The 17,311-nt window shown below is 35.2% G+C and overlaps 1 protein-coding gene across 1 annotated transcript in view; it reads left to right on the top strand.

The window, feature by feature from the left end:
- Window positions 1–7,340, top strand: part of LOC148945237 (venom dipeptidyl peptidase 4-like) — a 46,592-nt gene extending 39,252 nt beyond the window's left edge. The window contains exon 2 of the mRNA XM_089099325.1: window positions 6,750–7,340. Within this exon, the coding sequence (XP_088955451.1) occupies window positions 6,750–6,884 (135 nt within the window). The 3' untranslated portion in view covers window positions 6,885–7,340. The remainder of the gene's footprint in view (window positions 1–6,749) is intronic.
- The last annotated feature ends 9,971 nt before the right edge of the window (window positions 7,341–17,311 follow it).

The following is a 17,311-nucleotide window of genomic DNA, read 5'->3' as shown; positions in this document are numbered from 1 at the left end:
TGCGCCGCGTCTACTCGATAATTCATTGAGATAGTGCAAATTCAATATCGATGTAATGATTGAATTGCATATATTTCCATATCATTATTTCTTATGTTTGATCCGAGCGCTGTAATTTTTTCAATATACATATCAACTGAATTGTATTTTAATGCTGATTTTGAATATCTTTAAAGTATTTCGTTTACCTTAATCCATCAAAAGTTATGAGAAAATTAAGACTTTTTGAAGTAGAAATTCAGACGTCGTATAAATTGTTTCCACAGCGCATTTCTATCTGACGCTGTTTCCGCAGCGCGTTATAGGCTAAAGGAATATAGACTAAGGGGTTAGAAACATAATTTCAACCTGTAAGAATATTTCAGCGTGTGTGTACGTGTGTGTGCGTGTGTGCGTGTGTGTGTGTGTGCATGTGAGTGTGTGTGTGTGTGTGTGTGTCTGTCAGTGTGTGCGCATGTGTGCGTGTGTATGTGTGTTATTAACAAAATTTGTAATTTATTATGCATTGTTTTGTAAATAATGCTATAAGCAAAAATTTGTAATTTATTATGCATTTGTTTGATAAATTTGAATCCAATTAAGAAAAAAAAATTGAAGAAAAAAGTTTGTTATAATTGGGATAAAACTTTCATCAAAGAAAAAAAAAATTTAATCTATTCCTTTTATAGTATCAAGGAGAAGCTGTGAAAACTGCTGCCTTCTCTGGTCTGAGATTTCAAAGTCTCAAGGGTAATTGCCCCTTCCCGCCGGACAATATTAGTGAAGCTAATCTATTTAATATCCACCTTGATTTTCAATTTACAACTGAAGAAATGGACAGTCTTATACAAATTGTTGGACCTAACGTTCCCGGGACATTGTTTACGATAAATTTATAATGAGTGAATGTAATCCTGTACAAATAGGTGCAGGGCATAAAAATAGTGTCACGTCCCCGGAATTATTTTAATTTTCTTTGTTAGCGTAATTTCTAGATCACTTGCATACATATAGGTTAGAATTTACTCCTCTCGAAAAAAAAACGACTGAAGAGAGTATTATTTCAAGAGACGCAGTAAATACTCGTCATAGTTACCTTGACATACCTTAAGCAAAAATAGATATTCATATTCAGAATTGGGGGAGCCAAGGGGGGATTAAAGTATCGGTGAATCAAAAACTTTATGTACACATGAGAACATCCGAGAAAATTTTTTATTTTCATTTATCAACTGGCAATCAAACTTTTTACTCTGGTCTAAATGAGTTTGAGAGCAACTTTTTCAACTGGATGAATAAATTAATTTCGACTTTGGACACGTTTAACGAGAGGGGAAGCGGTTCCACCATTTTATACATTGAACACATGGATCTCAATCTCCGTAGAATTAAAAAATCTATAGTTTAAGGGGGCTGGGGAGAGGTAATCGACGAATAAAATACCACCCAGATTTTTCGGCTATATGAGGAGTTCAAGGTTTTAAATTTGAACCAGGGTTGTAAAGTTTAACATACGTGTTTTTATCAGTGGCCCAATAGTCATTAAAAAAAGATTCGACAATAAAAAATCTCAATAACCCTGCACGTAATAGTCGGAAAAATTTACCAAAGATAAATTTTGATTGCTTAGAGGTGGAGTATCCGATGGCCTTGAAGGAAATAACCTTATTCGAAAAAGAAAATAACAATCATTGGTTGGGGGTGGTTCTTCTTAAGTACGAATCGGAATTTTTAGACTGGGAGATGAACCCAAATAAAAAAGGGGTCTTGTATTGAGTGAGGACACCGATGGTGGATAATGTTAAAATTGGGTTTGGGTTATTTACGAGCCCCCCAAAGATGTAAATTCCTATGGTCATTTTTTCCCCGTTACAGCAATAAGTCGACCCCTATCCCAAGGCGTGAAGAAAGGAGAATATCTCTATCGCCCCATGTGCCTTTCCCCATTCACGTCTGAGCGAGCATTCTCAGACCACATGAGGCATTTCAATTCTTTGATTCTCATGAATTTTGCAATGCCTCATGTAAACCGTAACTGTACATACAGATCTAAATGGAGAAAGGCACTAGGGACAATAGTAAAAATCTCATTTATTCTTGAATAGAGAAAGGAGTCGACGTGTTGCCTTAAAAGAGAAAAAATGACCATGGAAATTTACATCTTTGGGAGGTACATAAATAGTCCAAACCCATTTTTTAAAATTATCTATCATCGGTGTCCTAACTGAATACAAAACCCCTTTTTTAATTGGTTTCTTTCCCCCATCTACAAAGGCAATGTCATACTGGAGAACAACCACCCCCAACCCAAGATTTTCATTTGCTTTTCCAAATAACGTTATCTCGTTCAAAGACACAAGATACTTTCCTTCTAAACAATCAAAATTTACTTTAGGGAAACTTTTTCTACTCTTACGAGCAAAGCTATAGAGATTTTCTATTGTTGACTCTTTTTTTAATGTTTTTTGGGCTGCTGCTAAAAATTCGTATTTAAAACGTTACAGCCCCGTGTCAAAATTAAAGCCCTGAGCCACTCCTGTAGCAAACAAATCCGGGAGGCATTTTTTTCGTCAACCAGGCTCTGCCCCCCTTAAAATAAATTTTTTTTATAATGTACTGAGATTCAGATCCATGTGTTCAATGTCTAAAATGGTGGACCCACTTCCCCTCTTGTTAAACGTGTCCAAATCCAAAATTTGTTTATAGATTGAGATGAAAGATTAGTCTCCCAGTTCACTTAGACCAGAGTAAGAAATCTGGTGGATTGTTGAAGAGTTAAAAAACCAAGTTTTCTCGTATGTCTTCTTTCGTACATGAACTTTTTGATTTACCACAGACTTAATCCCCCCTTGACTCTCCCATGTCTGACTCTGAATATCAATTTGTGCTCGAATTCTGTCGATGTAGCTATGAAGAACATTTACTGCATCTGTTAAAATAATGCTCCCGTCAATCATGTTTTCCTCGGGAGGGTTAAAATCTACCCTATATGTTTGTAAGTGACCTAGAGCAGACTCTAACAAATTAGATTCACGTAATTCCAGGGACGTGACACTATCTTCATATCCTGCACCTATTTGCACAGGACCCAATTCACTAATTATAAAACTATCGTCAAAACTTTCCCTAGAAAAATTAGGTCCAACAATTTGAATAAAACTGTCCATTTCTTGAGCTATAAATTGACAATCCAGGGGGATATTAAATGGCATACCTTCACTAATATCATCCGGCGAGAGGGGACAATTTCCCATGATACTTTGAAGTCCCGGGCCAGGGAAGGCAGAAGTTTTCACAGCTTCCCCCTGAAACTAGAAAATGTATGGATTAAGTTTTCTTTTCTATGACGAAAGTTTTATCACAATTATAGCAAACTTTTTTTTCAAATTTTTTTTTCTTAATTGGATTCGAATTTATCAAACAAATGCATAATAAATTAAAAATTTTTGCTTATAGCATTATTTACAAAACAATGCATAATAAATTACAAATTTTGTTAATAACACACATAAACACTCACACATGCGCAAACACTCACACACACACACACACACACACACACACACACACTCACACACACATACACACACGCACACACGCACACAAACGCGCACACACACGCTGAAATATTCTTACAGGTTGAAATTGTGTTTCTAACCCCTTAGTCTATATTCCATTAGCCTATAACGTGCTGCGGAAACAGCGTCAGATAGAAATGCGCTGTGGAAACAATTTATGCGACGTCTGAATTTCTACTTCAAAAATTCTTAATTTTCTCATAACTTTTGATGGATTAAGGTAAACAAAATAATTTAAAGATATTCAAAATCAGCATTAAAATACAATTCAGTTGATATGTATAATGAAAAAATTTCAGCGCTCCGATCAAACATAAAAAATAATGATATGGAAATATATGCCATTCAATCATTACATCGATATTGAATTTGCACTATCTCAATGAATTATCGAGTAGACGCGGCGCATGCAACGCTCATACACACACACACACACACACACAAACACACAATAAAATAATGAAAATCATTACGACGCTATTGCATTTGTAATATGCATTATATTATCTCCATGAATTATCGGATATACAGAAAAATAAGCGGCACATGTACCGCTCACACACTCCTTCAAATTGACTTGGGAAAAAGAATCATTAGCGAGAAATAATATTTGAAAACTCACATTTAAATTTGCAGCTTGCATGTCGAGAGCTGTAAGGGCCACATCATTCTCGCCTTGCATTGGTCATGAAGGGCCCGGCAATGCTTGATAGGGGGTGACCTCCCGATCTTGACTAGATGAGGCTGATGCATTATGAGAATCTATCCATTCCCTCTTGAATTTCCTGCCAGGTTGCATAGAGGTTTGTGCAGAGTTGACACTGGCTTGAGAGGCTCCTGGCTGGTCCAGAGAACTTGTAATGGAGCTAGCATATCTGATGATTGATGGTCTTGCAGCTTGCATTGATGTGATATCACCCCATCTTGGTCTCTTTTCGGAGGGAGGGTAATTGTATGAATCCACCTCCACATCCTTAAAAAAGAAGAAAAATTTAGTAAGGAAATAATAAGCCCTCTTTTACAGCTAAATTGCCCTCTAAAGTTTACTCTGATGTTTGTAGTGCTATAACTATTAGCACTTTAGAAGTATTTAAAAAGAAAAACTTTTAAAGTAAAATTTTGGAAAATTTTTAGTTTGGGGGGGAAGGGGGATTTCAAAAACATCTCCCCATAATAGAATTTGACCTATAAAGTCAATTCTGATATTACTAGCGTTGTATATTTATTAGCACTTTAGAAATAATTAAAAAGGCTTCTAAAATAAAATTTTGAGTTTGGGGGGAAGGGGGATTTCAAAAACATCTTGCCATAAAATAATTTGCCTTATAAAGTCAATTCTGATATTTCTAGCACTCTATATCAATTAGCACTTTAGAAATAATTAAAAAGGCTTCTAAAGTAAAATTTTGAGTTTGGGGGGAAGGGGGATTTCAAAAACATCTTGCCATAAAATAATTTGGCCTATAAAGCTGATTCTGATATTTGTAGGAGTCTATATCTATTAGCGCTTTAGAAATATTTAAAAAAAGGGTTCTAAAGTAAAATTTTGGAAAATTTTGAGTTTTGGGGGATGGGAGATTTCAAAACCATCTTGCCATAAAATAATTTGGCCTATAAAGCCGATTCTGATATTTCTAGCACTCTATATCTAGTAGCACTTTAAAAATATTTTAAAAGGCTTCTAAAGTAAAATTTTGAGTTTGGGGGGAAGGGGGATTTCAAAAACATCTTGCCATAAAATAATTTGGCCTATAAAGCCGATTCTGATATTTGTAGGAGTCCATATCTATAAGAACTTTAGAAATATTTAAAAAAAAGGGTTCTAAAGTAAAATTTTGGAAAATTTTGAGTTTCGGGGGATGGGAGATTTCAAAAACATCTTGCCATAATGTAATTTGGCCTATAAAGTCAATTCTGATATTTGTAGGAGTCTATATCTATTAGCCCATTAGAAATATTTTAAAAGGGCTCTAAAGTAAAATTTTGAGTTTGGAGGGAAGGGGGATTTCAAAAACATCTTGCCGTAAAATAATTTGGCCTATAAAGCCGATTCTGATATTTGTAGGAGTGTATATCTATTAGCACTTTAGAAATATTTAAAAAAAGAGTTCTAAAGTAAAATTTAGGAAAATTTTGAGTTTGGGGGAAGGGAGATTTCAAAAAACATCTTGCCATAAAATAATTTGCCTTATAAAGTCAATTCCGAATTTAGTGTACGGTAAGGCTAGACCCTATTTTAAATTGATGACATTGTTCAAACATCACTCACATATCACATTTCAAAGACTTCATTCTCGCCTAATTGACCACAACAAGAATCTATTTTCTCAAGGAAATTATTGGCACTATGCTTTGGCATATGGTAATAATTATAATTCTAGATAATGAACATATAAAAGGTTGTTTGGAAATTGTCACTCTCGCTAACAAGATAAGACACCAATGCCTTTAGGTAGATCGGAAAAAGACGGAATATCTTAAACACACACAATTGGGAAAAGCCACTTTTTGAACGAGATATGTAAAAGTACAGAAGTATGCTCCTAACAAAACAATGGGGGAGGGGGTTTTTGTTTTGCATAATAGAGAAAAGCATACTTAGCGTTTTCTATCGAATATACTCATCATATTTTAAGGTTTTGTATTGTTGGGGGGGAGGGGGCTAAGTCCCCCTGAAATTCGAATTTACTGGTAAATGCTTTTTATCTGGAAATAAATTAAAAATTTTAATAAGCTGTACTCACATTGGCAATTGACGGATCCATTGTTTTCAAAGTTAATAATATGCAGTGTATTATGCTCAATATGCCAATACATAATGAAAATTAAATTGTAGTGCATGAACATTTTATACAGATTTTCAAGGACGAATAAAAAACGGATGTTGAGTTACATAATTTCCTGCGTGGTCCCAAAACATGTTTGACTACTTTATATCATAACGGTTTTTTTAAGAAAGAAAAATGTGCACATGAACTCATGACGTACATTCTTATTAATAACAGAAAAAACCTGTTTGACTACATTATACACTGCCAAATAACCAATCTGGTAATCTGCCTTGGAAAGGTGCCATGGGAATTGCTATACCCGTGACCAAATAACATGGGAATTGCTATACCCCCGAGCAAAGTATAAGTTAACATACTACTGAGGGTCAATATGAAATTCATATAAAAAATTACCTTCCAGGTGTATCCAGATGAAACAGAAACATTTGAGAGGTCGAAGAAACATTTGTACAGTACACTGGAGAAGTTTATTTCGGCTTGCCTCAGTCCTATTGATGACACCGTTGAAGACCTCATCCTTCCAGGGAATTTTTAAACAAGTCTGTCATTGAAATTTTAAATCTATGCACTGCCCATACCCCGAACTCCCTGTTATCTCCAAACTGAAAGCGATGCGGAAACTTCCACGTACGATTTCGAAAGGATGTATGGAAAATTGTGAGCTATCAGCTATAAATTGTTTTTTCTGTACAATTCTGCCGTGATTATAATGACAAAAAAGAAGAAGTCTACAGCCTCAACAGGAGCCTTTAATCAAAATTCCAAGGCCATCCTAGTAAGCCAGAAAAGTATTACTATTGAGCGAAGCTGTATTTCAAAGAAGTCTGACAATCATTGTAGCAAATGTCCCTATCCCTGCTGTAGCCTTTCCCAATAGAAATCTTTGCAATAAAATTTTATTCTTTGTACTATGGTGTTTCAATTTAACTGATTGAGAGGCATAATACACTCTGTCAAAGAGTTCGTGGTAACGAACTATAAGTAAGGAGTGACTTGGCCCAATAGTTATCCAAACCCTTTAAAAAAATTTTGATTGAAGTTTGGTTGACCAATTCAAACATCGAAAGAATTGTCTTTTTAGGCTGATTACAACTATATCAAATTCATCGAGTCTTTATGTTACACTTGAAAACTACAAACCTGAAGAAATCTGCCTGATTTTCAAAAAAGGAAGAAACACCCCCCAAAAGGCAAGTGTCTTAACAAAAGCTGCACCATTAAATTTGCATATCAGAAAACCTCACTGCAGAGGTTTCAAGCTCCTATCTACAACAGTGTGGAATTTTGAAACTTTTCCCAGAAGAAAGAGCACGAATGCGTGTTTGTTTGTGGGTTTATTTTTTCGTTTTTATTCTTTTTCCCCAGGGATAATCGTATGCAATCGATAGTCCTAAAAGATCGGGAGAAGAATCATTGGAATGCAAATTAAAAGTTCTAGTACTCCCTTTAAGTCACCAAAAGATTGGGTTTTTCAGATGCCTAGAAGAGTGCTTTTAAATGCCCGATCTGGCCAACTTTGCATGAGCCTTCAATTAAATGTAGACAACGGTGTGGGTGTGTAGGAAATAATCACCACCTCCATTTATTTAGGTTGAGCCTGATAAAAGCTGCTGCGGTTTGTTACCTCCCATATTATTCCAGACAAATTCAACTAAACTGATTAGCTGCGATATTTCATAAAATTACATTCAGTGATATGTTGGTGTGCATCAACTATTAGAAAGGCAAGTTTGGTCAATTTGTAGGCGGGTAGGGTCCAAATGCCTTAAAGAGTACATTTCAATACCAAAATATCCAAACTATCCTAACTTTAATCGCGCCTCCAAATAAATACAAAATTATTTGGATAGCCGGGGGTGGGGTAGAAATTAATATCTAATCCCTCTTGATTCCGAGAAATATTTTTGGTCTATGCCTTTATTCTTGATGTTCGGGGTGAGTGGTAATAGTGTGCCTCCCATTAAGACAATCTTTTACTAAATAACATAAAGCATTATGTTTCAGGAGCAGATATAGCGTAATGAATTAAGTGGTTCCTGATACCCAAGGTCACCTCCCCAGGTCACTCTTGGGAGCAATGAACTCTTAAGTGGCTCGTATACTAGTTTCGTTGTAGATTTCGTGACCTTCAGTGAAGGTCACACGATTTCACATCCGGCATCGTAATGAATTATGACGATCCTATGTACCAATACACTCTGTTGGGGTCAATGACCTCTTACTTGGCTCGTGTACTAGTTGCGTAACAGAATTTTTTCACCTTCAGCGAAGGTCACAAGATTTCACATACGTACTTGGTACTACGCAACAGATTGCTTTGACCTTGAGCGAAGGTATAAAATTTTATGAAGTGCTAGTTGGTGAATGGCTCTTAATAGCCCCTGGTCCTCCAAGAATCACCCCCACTCCTCTGCAACATCCCCTTCCTCCCCCTCCAAGCTTCCCTGAGCTTCTTTGCCCTCCATGGCCCAGTATTCCCGCCCCAACTTTTTTGAACTTAGAAATTTTGTCAACTTTCTTTTCACGTTTTTAAAAGATATTGTGTATACTTGCAACAAAAGATTTTATTACGAAATTTTTGGGGGATGTGCGATGGAAATGGTATACGTATGTTAGTTGCGATATTTTCTTTTATAAAAAAAAAATTTCTAGGGATATTTTTTTTCAGGAAATCGATTTTTTCTCAGGAGTTAGATTTTTTAATTTATAAATTCTTCAAGTATGAATGAAATGCGTGGTTTTACACTTTTTTTAAAAAAACGGACGGAGTGGTTACACAAAAAATCACAGAGCATCTTGTTACGTTGGAAAAAGGGTTGAATCTAAAAGACCAGTTTCAAAGGTTGTTGGTACAGAAGAGAATAGTCAGTCAAAGAATGACTGCAGTATCATAGGACCTAACTCTCTAGCCTTGGATCATTTTATGAGGCTTAGGTATCGTGGTCCCAAAGCATTTAATCATTTTATTGATGCGCTAATTGAGACAAAACTAAATGACATTGTACATTTGCTGGAAATTACCTAGACTTAAAAAACGGTTTTGAATTATATCAAGAAAGTATATGCACATGGTGGAATTATAGTAGCATTGAATGCCGATAAACACGAATATCTAAAATATGAAACATATGAAAATATGAAAATATGAAACTACTGGAGGGATCATGGGAAACGTATATGTGCATTGTTATAAAAGTGAGATATTAAATTCCTTTGGAGTGTCAAAAGAATTTAAGTGTTATACTGGTAGTTATGCAAGAGTAACGTTTCCGGAGAAGCTAGTACTCCAAGACAATGCATGGTTGTCATGATACTACTCCACCCCATCTCTCTGAGGAGTCAATAGGCAACCACCTTCAGTGGGTAATCGAAGTAAAAGATTACTTTTGGTCAAGGGCACTAGTTAGTTTATTTTATAGTTTTTGATCAGCACTATTATTCCCTTTGTAGAATAAATACTTATGTCTTATTGTAAAAGTGTAGATGGATACCTCAAAAAAGTTTCTGTACATGATAGAGTTATCCTACCATTGAATGATCATAATTAGTATCTGAACTATGAAAAAAGGACTACTGGAGACATCATTGAAAATGTTTGCGTTTTTGTCATGAGAGCGAGAGGACCAACTTCTTTGGAGCTCCAAAAAATTTCAAATGTCATAATTGTAGATATGCAAGAATAACATTTCCAAAAAAGCTATTGTTCAAAGATACTGCAAGCCTAAGACTAATGGTTGACAACAAAAACAAGCTTCTTGTTAGAGCTTGTCGACCAAGTTAGTGACTACTAGATTGTATCATTAGCTTTCTAATATTAGCATTCGAAAGAAAGCAAGATTAAGACAGGGCTGCTGCTGTAACAACTTCACAAGCCTTATATTGTCTGCGTTCCGGAATCGTGTCCTATGTAAAAATAATGTAGGAATAGACAATGAAATCACAAGTAACATTAAAAGGGCATTGGCGGATAATATCTATAACGAGTGTAGAGACGAATTGGTGAAAAGTAAAGCACCTGCAAATTTTAATAGAGCTAGGGTGCACCAACAGTTGCACTCGTTGAATCCGACGATGAAATCATTGAACCTAATAATATAAATGATGAAACACATAATGAGCTTGTAGGTGAAACTACAATATTAATTGTGAATGATCCAAAATGAAATAAAGAATATGGTACTGGCTACGAACTAAGAGAATAGAATAACTGCCTTGTCCAGAGAGAATATGATGAATTATTTTTTGGAATGGGTTTAAAAATCCAAAGTTGTTAAATTTTATTAATAATATTTAACATTGTAAGTGACAATATTTCATTACAAAATTCCTGCGCATTATGCTATTATTATTTTTAAGTTTTAGAACATTAAAACAACACTTTAGAGACTGATATGTATTATCAAAATCTTGCCCAATATTATGATTATCTTTTACGGTATATCAAAAGCTTACATGGTGTTATAAAATAATACAAGGTAATAACAAAATATTGACTGGTAGTAGTGGTACAACATAAAACTTGTCTAATATTATCGAACTCTAGCATGCTGCAATCAAAACTGTGTCTGGCATTATCAAAACCTTTCCAATTACTACCAAAATCTGGTATGGTATTAGCAAAATCTTGTCTGATATTATCAAACAGCTTACATTGTATTATGAACATCTCGTTCACGTGTCTCTGACTTTTGAACAATAAAATTCTGGTTTGTATGTTACTAACCTTTCAGGAAAAAAATCTGGTTCGCACGATTCTGACTTAGGAAAAATCCCGTTCACCTGTCTCCTACTCTTGAAAAACCCCGTTCGCGTGTCGCCGACTTTTGAAAACCCTGTTCAAGTATCTCTGACTTTTGACAAAAATCGGTTTGCATGTTTTTCTAACTTTTTGAAAAAAAATCTGGTTCACACATGTGTGACTTTGGAAAAATCCAATTCACCAGTCTCTGACTCTTGAAAAACCTTTTTCATGTGTAAACACATGAACAAACAAATTCCCGTCCAAACACTTGCAAATTCCCGTTCAGGTGTTTCTAATGTTTGAAAAATAACTATGTTTCACAAAAATACAACTTTTTCACAAAAATCTAGCTCGCACGTTTTTGAATTTTGAAAAAAATCCCGTTTGCTGGTCTTTGACTTTTAGAAAATCCCGTGTATGTATCTTTAACTTTTGAAAATGCTGTTCCCTTGCCTGCGACTTTTCAAAAAAATTATGTTTGTATGTTCATAACCTTTTGTTAAAAAATTTGGTTTGCACATTTCCCACTATGAATAAATCCCATTCACCTGTTTCAGACTCTTGAAACAATCAGACTTTTGAAAATTCGGTTGCATATCCCTAACTTTAGAAAATAAATATTGGTTGCATGTTTCTAAAACTTTTGAAAAAAACTCGTTTTGCGTTTTCTGACTTTCGGAAAATCCCATTTATCTGTGTCTGACTCATAAGAAATTATGTGTCTCAGACTTATGAAAGTTCCGTTGACGTGTCTCTAACTTTTGAAAATCCCGTTCACACGTCTTTTAATTTTTGACTTTTTTTAATAATCTGGTTCGTGTGGCTCTCACTTTTGAAACACCGGTCACGTGTCTCTGATTTTTGAAAAAAAAATTTATTTGCATATTTTTCTAACTTTTTCAAAAAAATCTGGTTCGCAGGTTTGTGACTTTGAAAAAATCCCATTTACATGTCTGAATTTTGAAATAAAAAATTAATTAATAATTAAAAATTAATAAAATGTTTCAAAGATCAGAGAACCCTATTTTAGGGTTGCAAAAGCTTCAAACCCGTAGAAGATCAAAATGTACGCAGAATTTCCATCTATACTAACAATAATACCCCTCTTCGTCCACTTGACATTCACCAGTAGAAATATTAATAAGGACTTATTCAACAAACCTACTATTTCAAAATATCCAAGTTTTGTCTAAAATTTTAATTAGGATTCTTAAGCGAAAAAATTGAAAAAGCAGGACGCTACCAATCAATTTACAATTATTGACATATAGAAATTAGCATCAACAAATGAGGGGCTGGTAGCCCACATCGTATCTTGATTAAACCTGGGTATGATTTGAAAATTGATCAAAAACTAAATATGATATAAAAAAATGTCAGCTGAAAGAAACAACGTCAAAACTGAAAAATAACATATGTTATTCCATATATAAAGGAGGATAGCCCTTCCCTCGACCTTCTGCTCTTCCAGTTAAAGTTTTATGTTTGTCCCAATTCTTTAAGAGTGACGGGCTGAGACACAAGGGCTGTTGAATTGGATATGAAGCTTTTGAAACACAATAAGCTTCATTTCGTTTTAACTATTAATGTTGCTCCTTTGTTTAAGTTGAGAAAAACGTGCTTTTTACGTTTGAAACGCTTGAAACACTTGAGATGCTTAAGGAATTAGTTTAGGATCAGCAAATATTACAGGTTCAAAATATGTAAACTGTCTTATTTTTTAAGTTGGCAAAAGATTTTTGATCATAACTTACGGAATAGCGTATACTAAATAGAGAACAAATTGTCTCTCTTGTTTAGTTCCTATTGTTGAATTTATTGTTCTTTTTTACCAGCCTAATTTTGCAAAATTGATTATTGTAAAAACTTGGGAGAAATCTGGTAACAAAAATGAAATCTTTTGCCGATATCTCACCATGACTAATCCCAAATGACCCCTCTCATCCAAACCTGCAGAACTACTTCTACTATCTTCCTAGCACGTGGCCATTTTACCATTTTACAAATTTACCATTTAATCCTTCCAATACTCTTAATAAGACTACGCTTACTGTGACTATTCTTACCATAATTAGTCCTTCTAGTAATGGCTACTTCTATCACGACTTCTTCTGCTACTGTTACTGAATGACTAATATCCCCAAGATTACCTTTACACGGCAGTTCATACAACGTCTGCTTCTACTAAAGATTCCTACCGCAACTACTTCATCTAGAACCACTTCTGATACTTCCTATATTCTAATATTGGCTCACAGACTTATCTTCCAATTCTTCCTAACTTTTTTCAACTGTGAAAAACACCCCATGCCTTGGCTATTCTACTTCCAACACCATAACTGCACCAACTGTCTACCAGTGTCTATTTGATCGATCTTTTCGTTACCCAACGTCACCTTTTCGTCTTCACTTATTTCTAGCTTGAGTGACTTAGTCTTCTTCAAATTAATTTTCAAACCTATTCTAGCACCTTCAACTCGCAAAACCTTAAAAGCTCATTCATTTTACATACGCTTTCGTCTAGGATGCTTAAATCATCAGCATAAACCAAGTCCAAGAAACTTTTACTTTCCCATTTGATCTCCCGTGTTCTCAAATTGTCTTTGATGTGCTCTTTAAGACAAGATTCCATCAAAATAATCCATATAAATGGGGATAAAACACAGAATACAACACTGCTTGACTCCTGATTTAACACAAAACCGGTTACTAACCTCACTTCCTACGTTAACCGCAGCAATGTCATTCTTGTATATAGCATTTTAATGTATTTGTTTGGTATACCACACAAGGATAAGACTTTGGCTAAAGCTCTTCTATCAGCTGAATCAAACTCTTGTCCATAATCTATAAAACTGAGGACTAAATATGTTTGATGACTCGGGCACATCTCAATTATTAACCTGAGAGTGAAAATTTGATCGACACAACCTCTAACCATGCTAAAACCGCACTGTTTTCCCTTAAAACTTTGTCTATAGCATATATAAGTTTGAAAAGTATCATCAAACTAAGTAATTTACTTCCTACAGAAACCAAACTAATGCCTCTATAATGATCACAATCACTGGTATACCACATAAGGATAAGACTTTGGCTAAAGCTCTTCTATCAGCTGAATCAAACTCTTGTCCATAATCTATAAAATTGAGGACTAAATATGTTTGATGACTCGGGCACATCTCAATTATTAACCTGACAGTGAAAATTTGGTCGACACAACCTCTAACCATGCTAAAACCGCACTGTTTTCCCTTAAAACTTTGTCTATAGCATATATAAGTTTGAAAAGTATCATCAAACTAAATAATTTACTTCCTACAGAAACCAAACTAATGCCTCTATAATGATCACAATCACTGGTATACCACACAAGGATAAGACTTTGGATAAAGCTCTTCTATCAGCTGAATCAAAATTTTGTCCATAATATATAAAACTGAGGACTAAATCTGTTTGATGACTCGGGCACATCTCAATTATTAACCTGAGAGTAAAATTTTGGTCGACACAACCTCTAACCATGCTAAAACCGCACTGATTTCCCTTAAAACTTTGTCTATAGCATCTATAAGTTTGAAAAGTATCATCAAACTAAGTAATTTACTTCCTACAGAAGTAGTAATCTATATGCTGATTTGAAGACTACATTGACGATTACGAGCCTGAGGCATGAATATACACTACAGTTTGACGTGCACATTGTAAAAGGTGACCAATCATTTTATACCTATAAAGGGGTCAAACACGTTTTGAAACTACAGTCAGGATTGTATAAGACATTCAGACTGGTTATTGCTATATATATCAAACCTACATGGTATTTCACCTGAATATACAGTACAGTTTCACGTGGACATTTTAAAAAGCTGGCAAACCTATAAAGTGGTCAAACATGTTTTGAGAGTATAATTGCGATTATATAACACAACCAGACTGGTTTTTGAGACAACACCCTTTTTTTAGGGCCAATCAGAGAGAGAGTGGAGGTTATTCTATATACGATAACTTGATTGCTAATTGAATTCAAATAAATGGAGTGATTTTCATTCGTCCTTGCGATTTTGTATATAATGCTCATGCGTTACGATTAAATTTTCATAATGTTTTAACACACCATGTGTAACACATTTGATATTATTGACTTTGAAGCTATGACTACATCGATTTATAATGTGAGTTCAGTTTACTAAATTTTCTTAATTTATTTCCAAATAAAATCATTTTACATAGTCATCCCTCCAGTAAATTCAAATTCCAGGCATATCCCCACCCCCTCCCCCCAACAATACAAACTCTAAAATATGATGATTATAGTCGATAGAAAACGTAAAATACGCTCTTTTTTCCATTACGTAAACCCCATCTTCCCTCCCCCCCCCCTCTGTTTAATTCATTCATTACAAATAATTCTTTCGTTCAAAAAATGTCATTTTCCCATTATTAAAATAGAGTGTGCTTTCTTTTCCGGTCTAAATAAACCCATCTGTGTTTAATCCTGTTACAAAAAGGACGGTTTCAGAAACAGACTTTACACGCTTGTCTTATCAGAATAGATTAATGCCACATGCGTTTGTGTAATTCAAGACACTTTGAAAAAGAGATTGTTTTTTGTCAAATTAAACGAGATATTCTATTTTCAAGTGTATTTGATGAAAGCAAATGGATTTCATAGATGATTAAGAGGTTTTTATAAAAATATAAGGCGGGGAAGGGGGCAATGTATCAATTCTAACACCTTCGTTGTAAGGTGAAAAACAAACTATTTCTTCGCATGAAAAGTAAGGGGGGAGGTGGGATTCTTTGTGCAGACACGTATACCCTTTGGCAAGAAAACTAATTTGGTCATTCTGACACGCAACACTGAAGTTTAGTGTTTGGTTAGCTTTTAATTATACCATATTTATGGCTGACTATTTTTAGATCTATATTTTAAATTATTGTATTGGATTTGATGCAGCGGGGGTACTAATTTTTTCTTCTGTAAAAAGGGGAATCTTTTTTCCATACTAAATTTTGTCTTCTTTTTAAGGACAATTTTGAAGAATGCGTGCCTCCCCCTCAAAAGAGAGCTAAGGCTAATGGCGCTACTCCAACGCAACAACTGGAGGTAGCTGGCCCATCGAGAGCCACCCACATCCCTTCCAGACCAGCACTGCCTGCCCAAGCTCCATCCGTGCCAGCCCCTATGCAGCCAGGTAGAAAGCTGAAAAGAGAGTGGATGACTGCTCACATGATGGTGAGCCCCGCTGCTCCAACCCTCCAAGCCAGTGACATTGCAGCCGCCACTACATCTATGCAAGAAACAGATGTCACCGTCCCATCTATCCCCCATCATTCTTTGCCAGGACCATCCGGCACTCAACTACAGTCTGAATTTGGAAATGTAGCATTTTTACCTTTACTTTCTACCTGTTATAGAAATATCTACCTATTTCTGTCCAACTTTTATTTAGTCTTTACTTTTCGCCATTTTTTCAACACTGTAAGAGTGTGTGTCAGAGATATTAAAATATTAATCCCCCACCCCAACCATTGTTTTAAATTTCTCTGCTCCCCTCAGAGATAGCTGAATATAATGCATTTTTTTTTATTGTCAAAGAAAGCACTCTTTTGCTTCTTTCTGAACTTTCTGGGGGAGGGGGTGGAGGCAAGTATTTACTTAAATAAAGCTAGGAGGGGGGAAATTAAGTTTTGAGGGAGGTGTAAAAAAAATGGTACTTATTTCATAAGCAGGTAAACATACGACTAGAAATGCTTCAGCATAACTAGACAATTGCGTCTTTCTGAACTTTCTGGGGAGGGGTGGAGGCAAGTATTTAGTTAAAATATTGCTAGGAGGGGGGGAATTAAGTTTTGAGGATGGGGTGAAAAATTAACATGGTTTTTAAACTTTATAAAATAATGGTTTTTTCACATAGAAAATAAACCCTTTTTTTCTATAGATTAATGAATTAGCATCGGCATCTTCATCAGGTCATGAAGCATCAATTTTTAGTGGACCTGAACCAATCCTCGCACCACCAATGGAGTTTAAAGATGAGCCTACACTAGTTTTTGATAATATGGAGGGGCAAAGGGGTTTTCTAAATGATTGTTTTGGGGACATGATCAGCCTAGACGATTTAACTTGTGATAATGACATGGTGGAGGACCCGGAATGGACAGATAGATTTATGTGAGAGCATTTAGGTGTTGTTAGTAGCACTAGTGCATCTGAA

The sequence above is a fragment of the Artemia sp. Qi Xiang Cuo genome, chromosome 13 (genome assembly GCF_049724085.1).
Source record: "Artemia sp. Qi Xiang Cuo chromosome 13, ASM4972408v1, whole genome shotgun sequence".
NCBI classification, from domain to species: domain Eukaryota; kingdom Metazoa; phylum Arthropoda; class Branchiopoda; order Anostraca; family Artemiidae; genus Artemia; species Artemia sp. Qi Xiang Cuo.
Note: the sequence above shows the minus strand (reverse complement) of the source record. Positions and strands in the feature narration are given on the sequence as shown.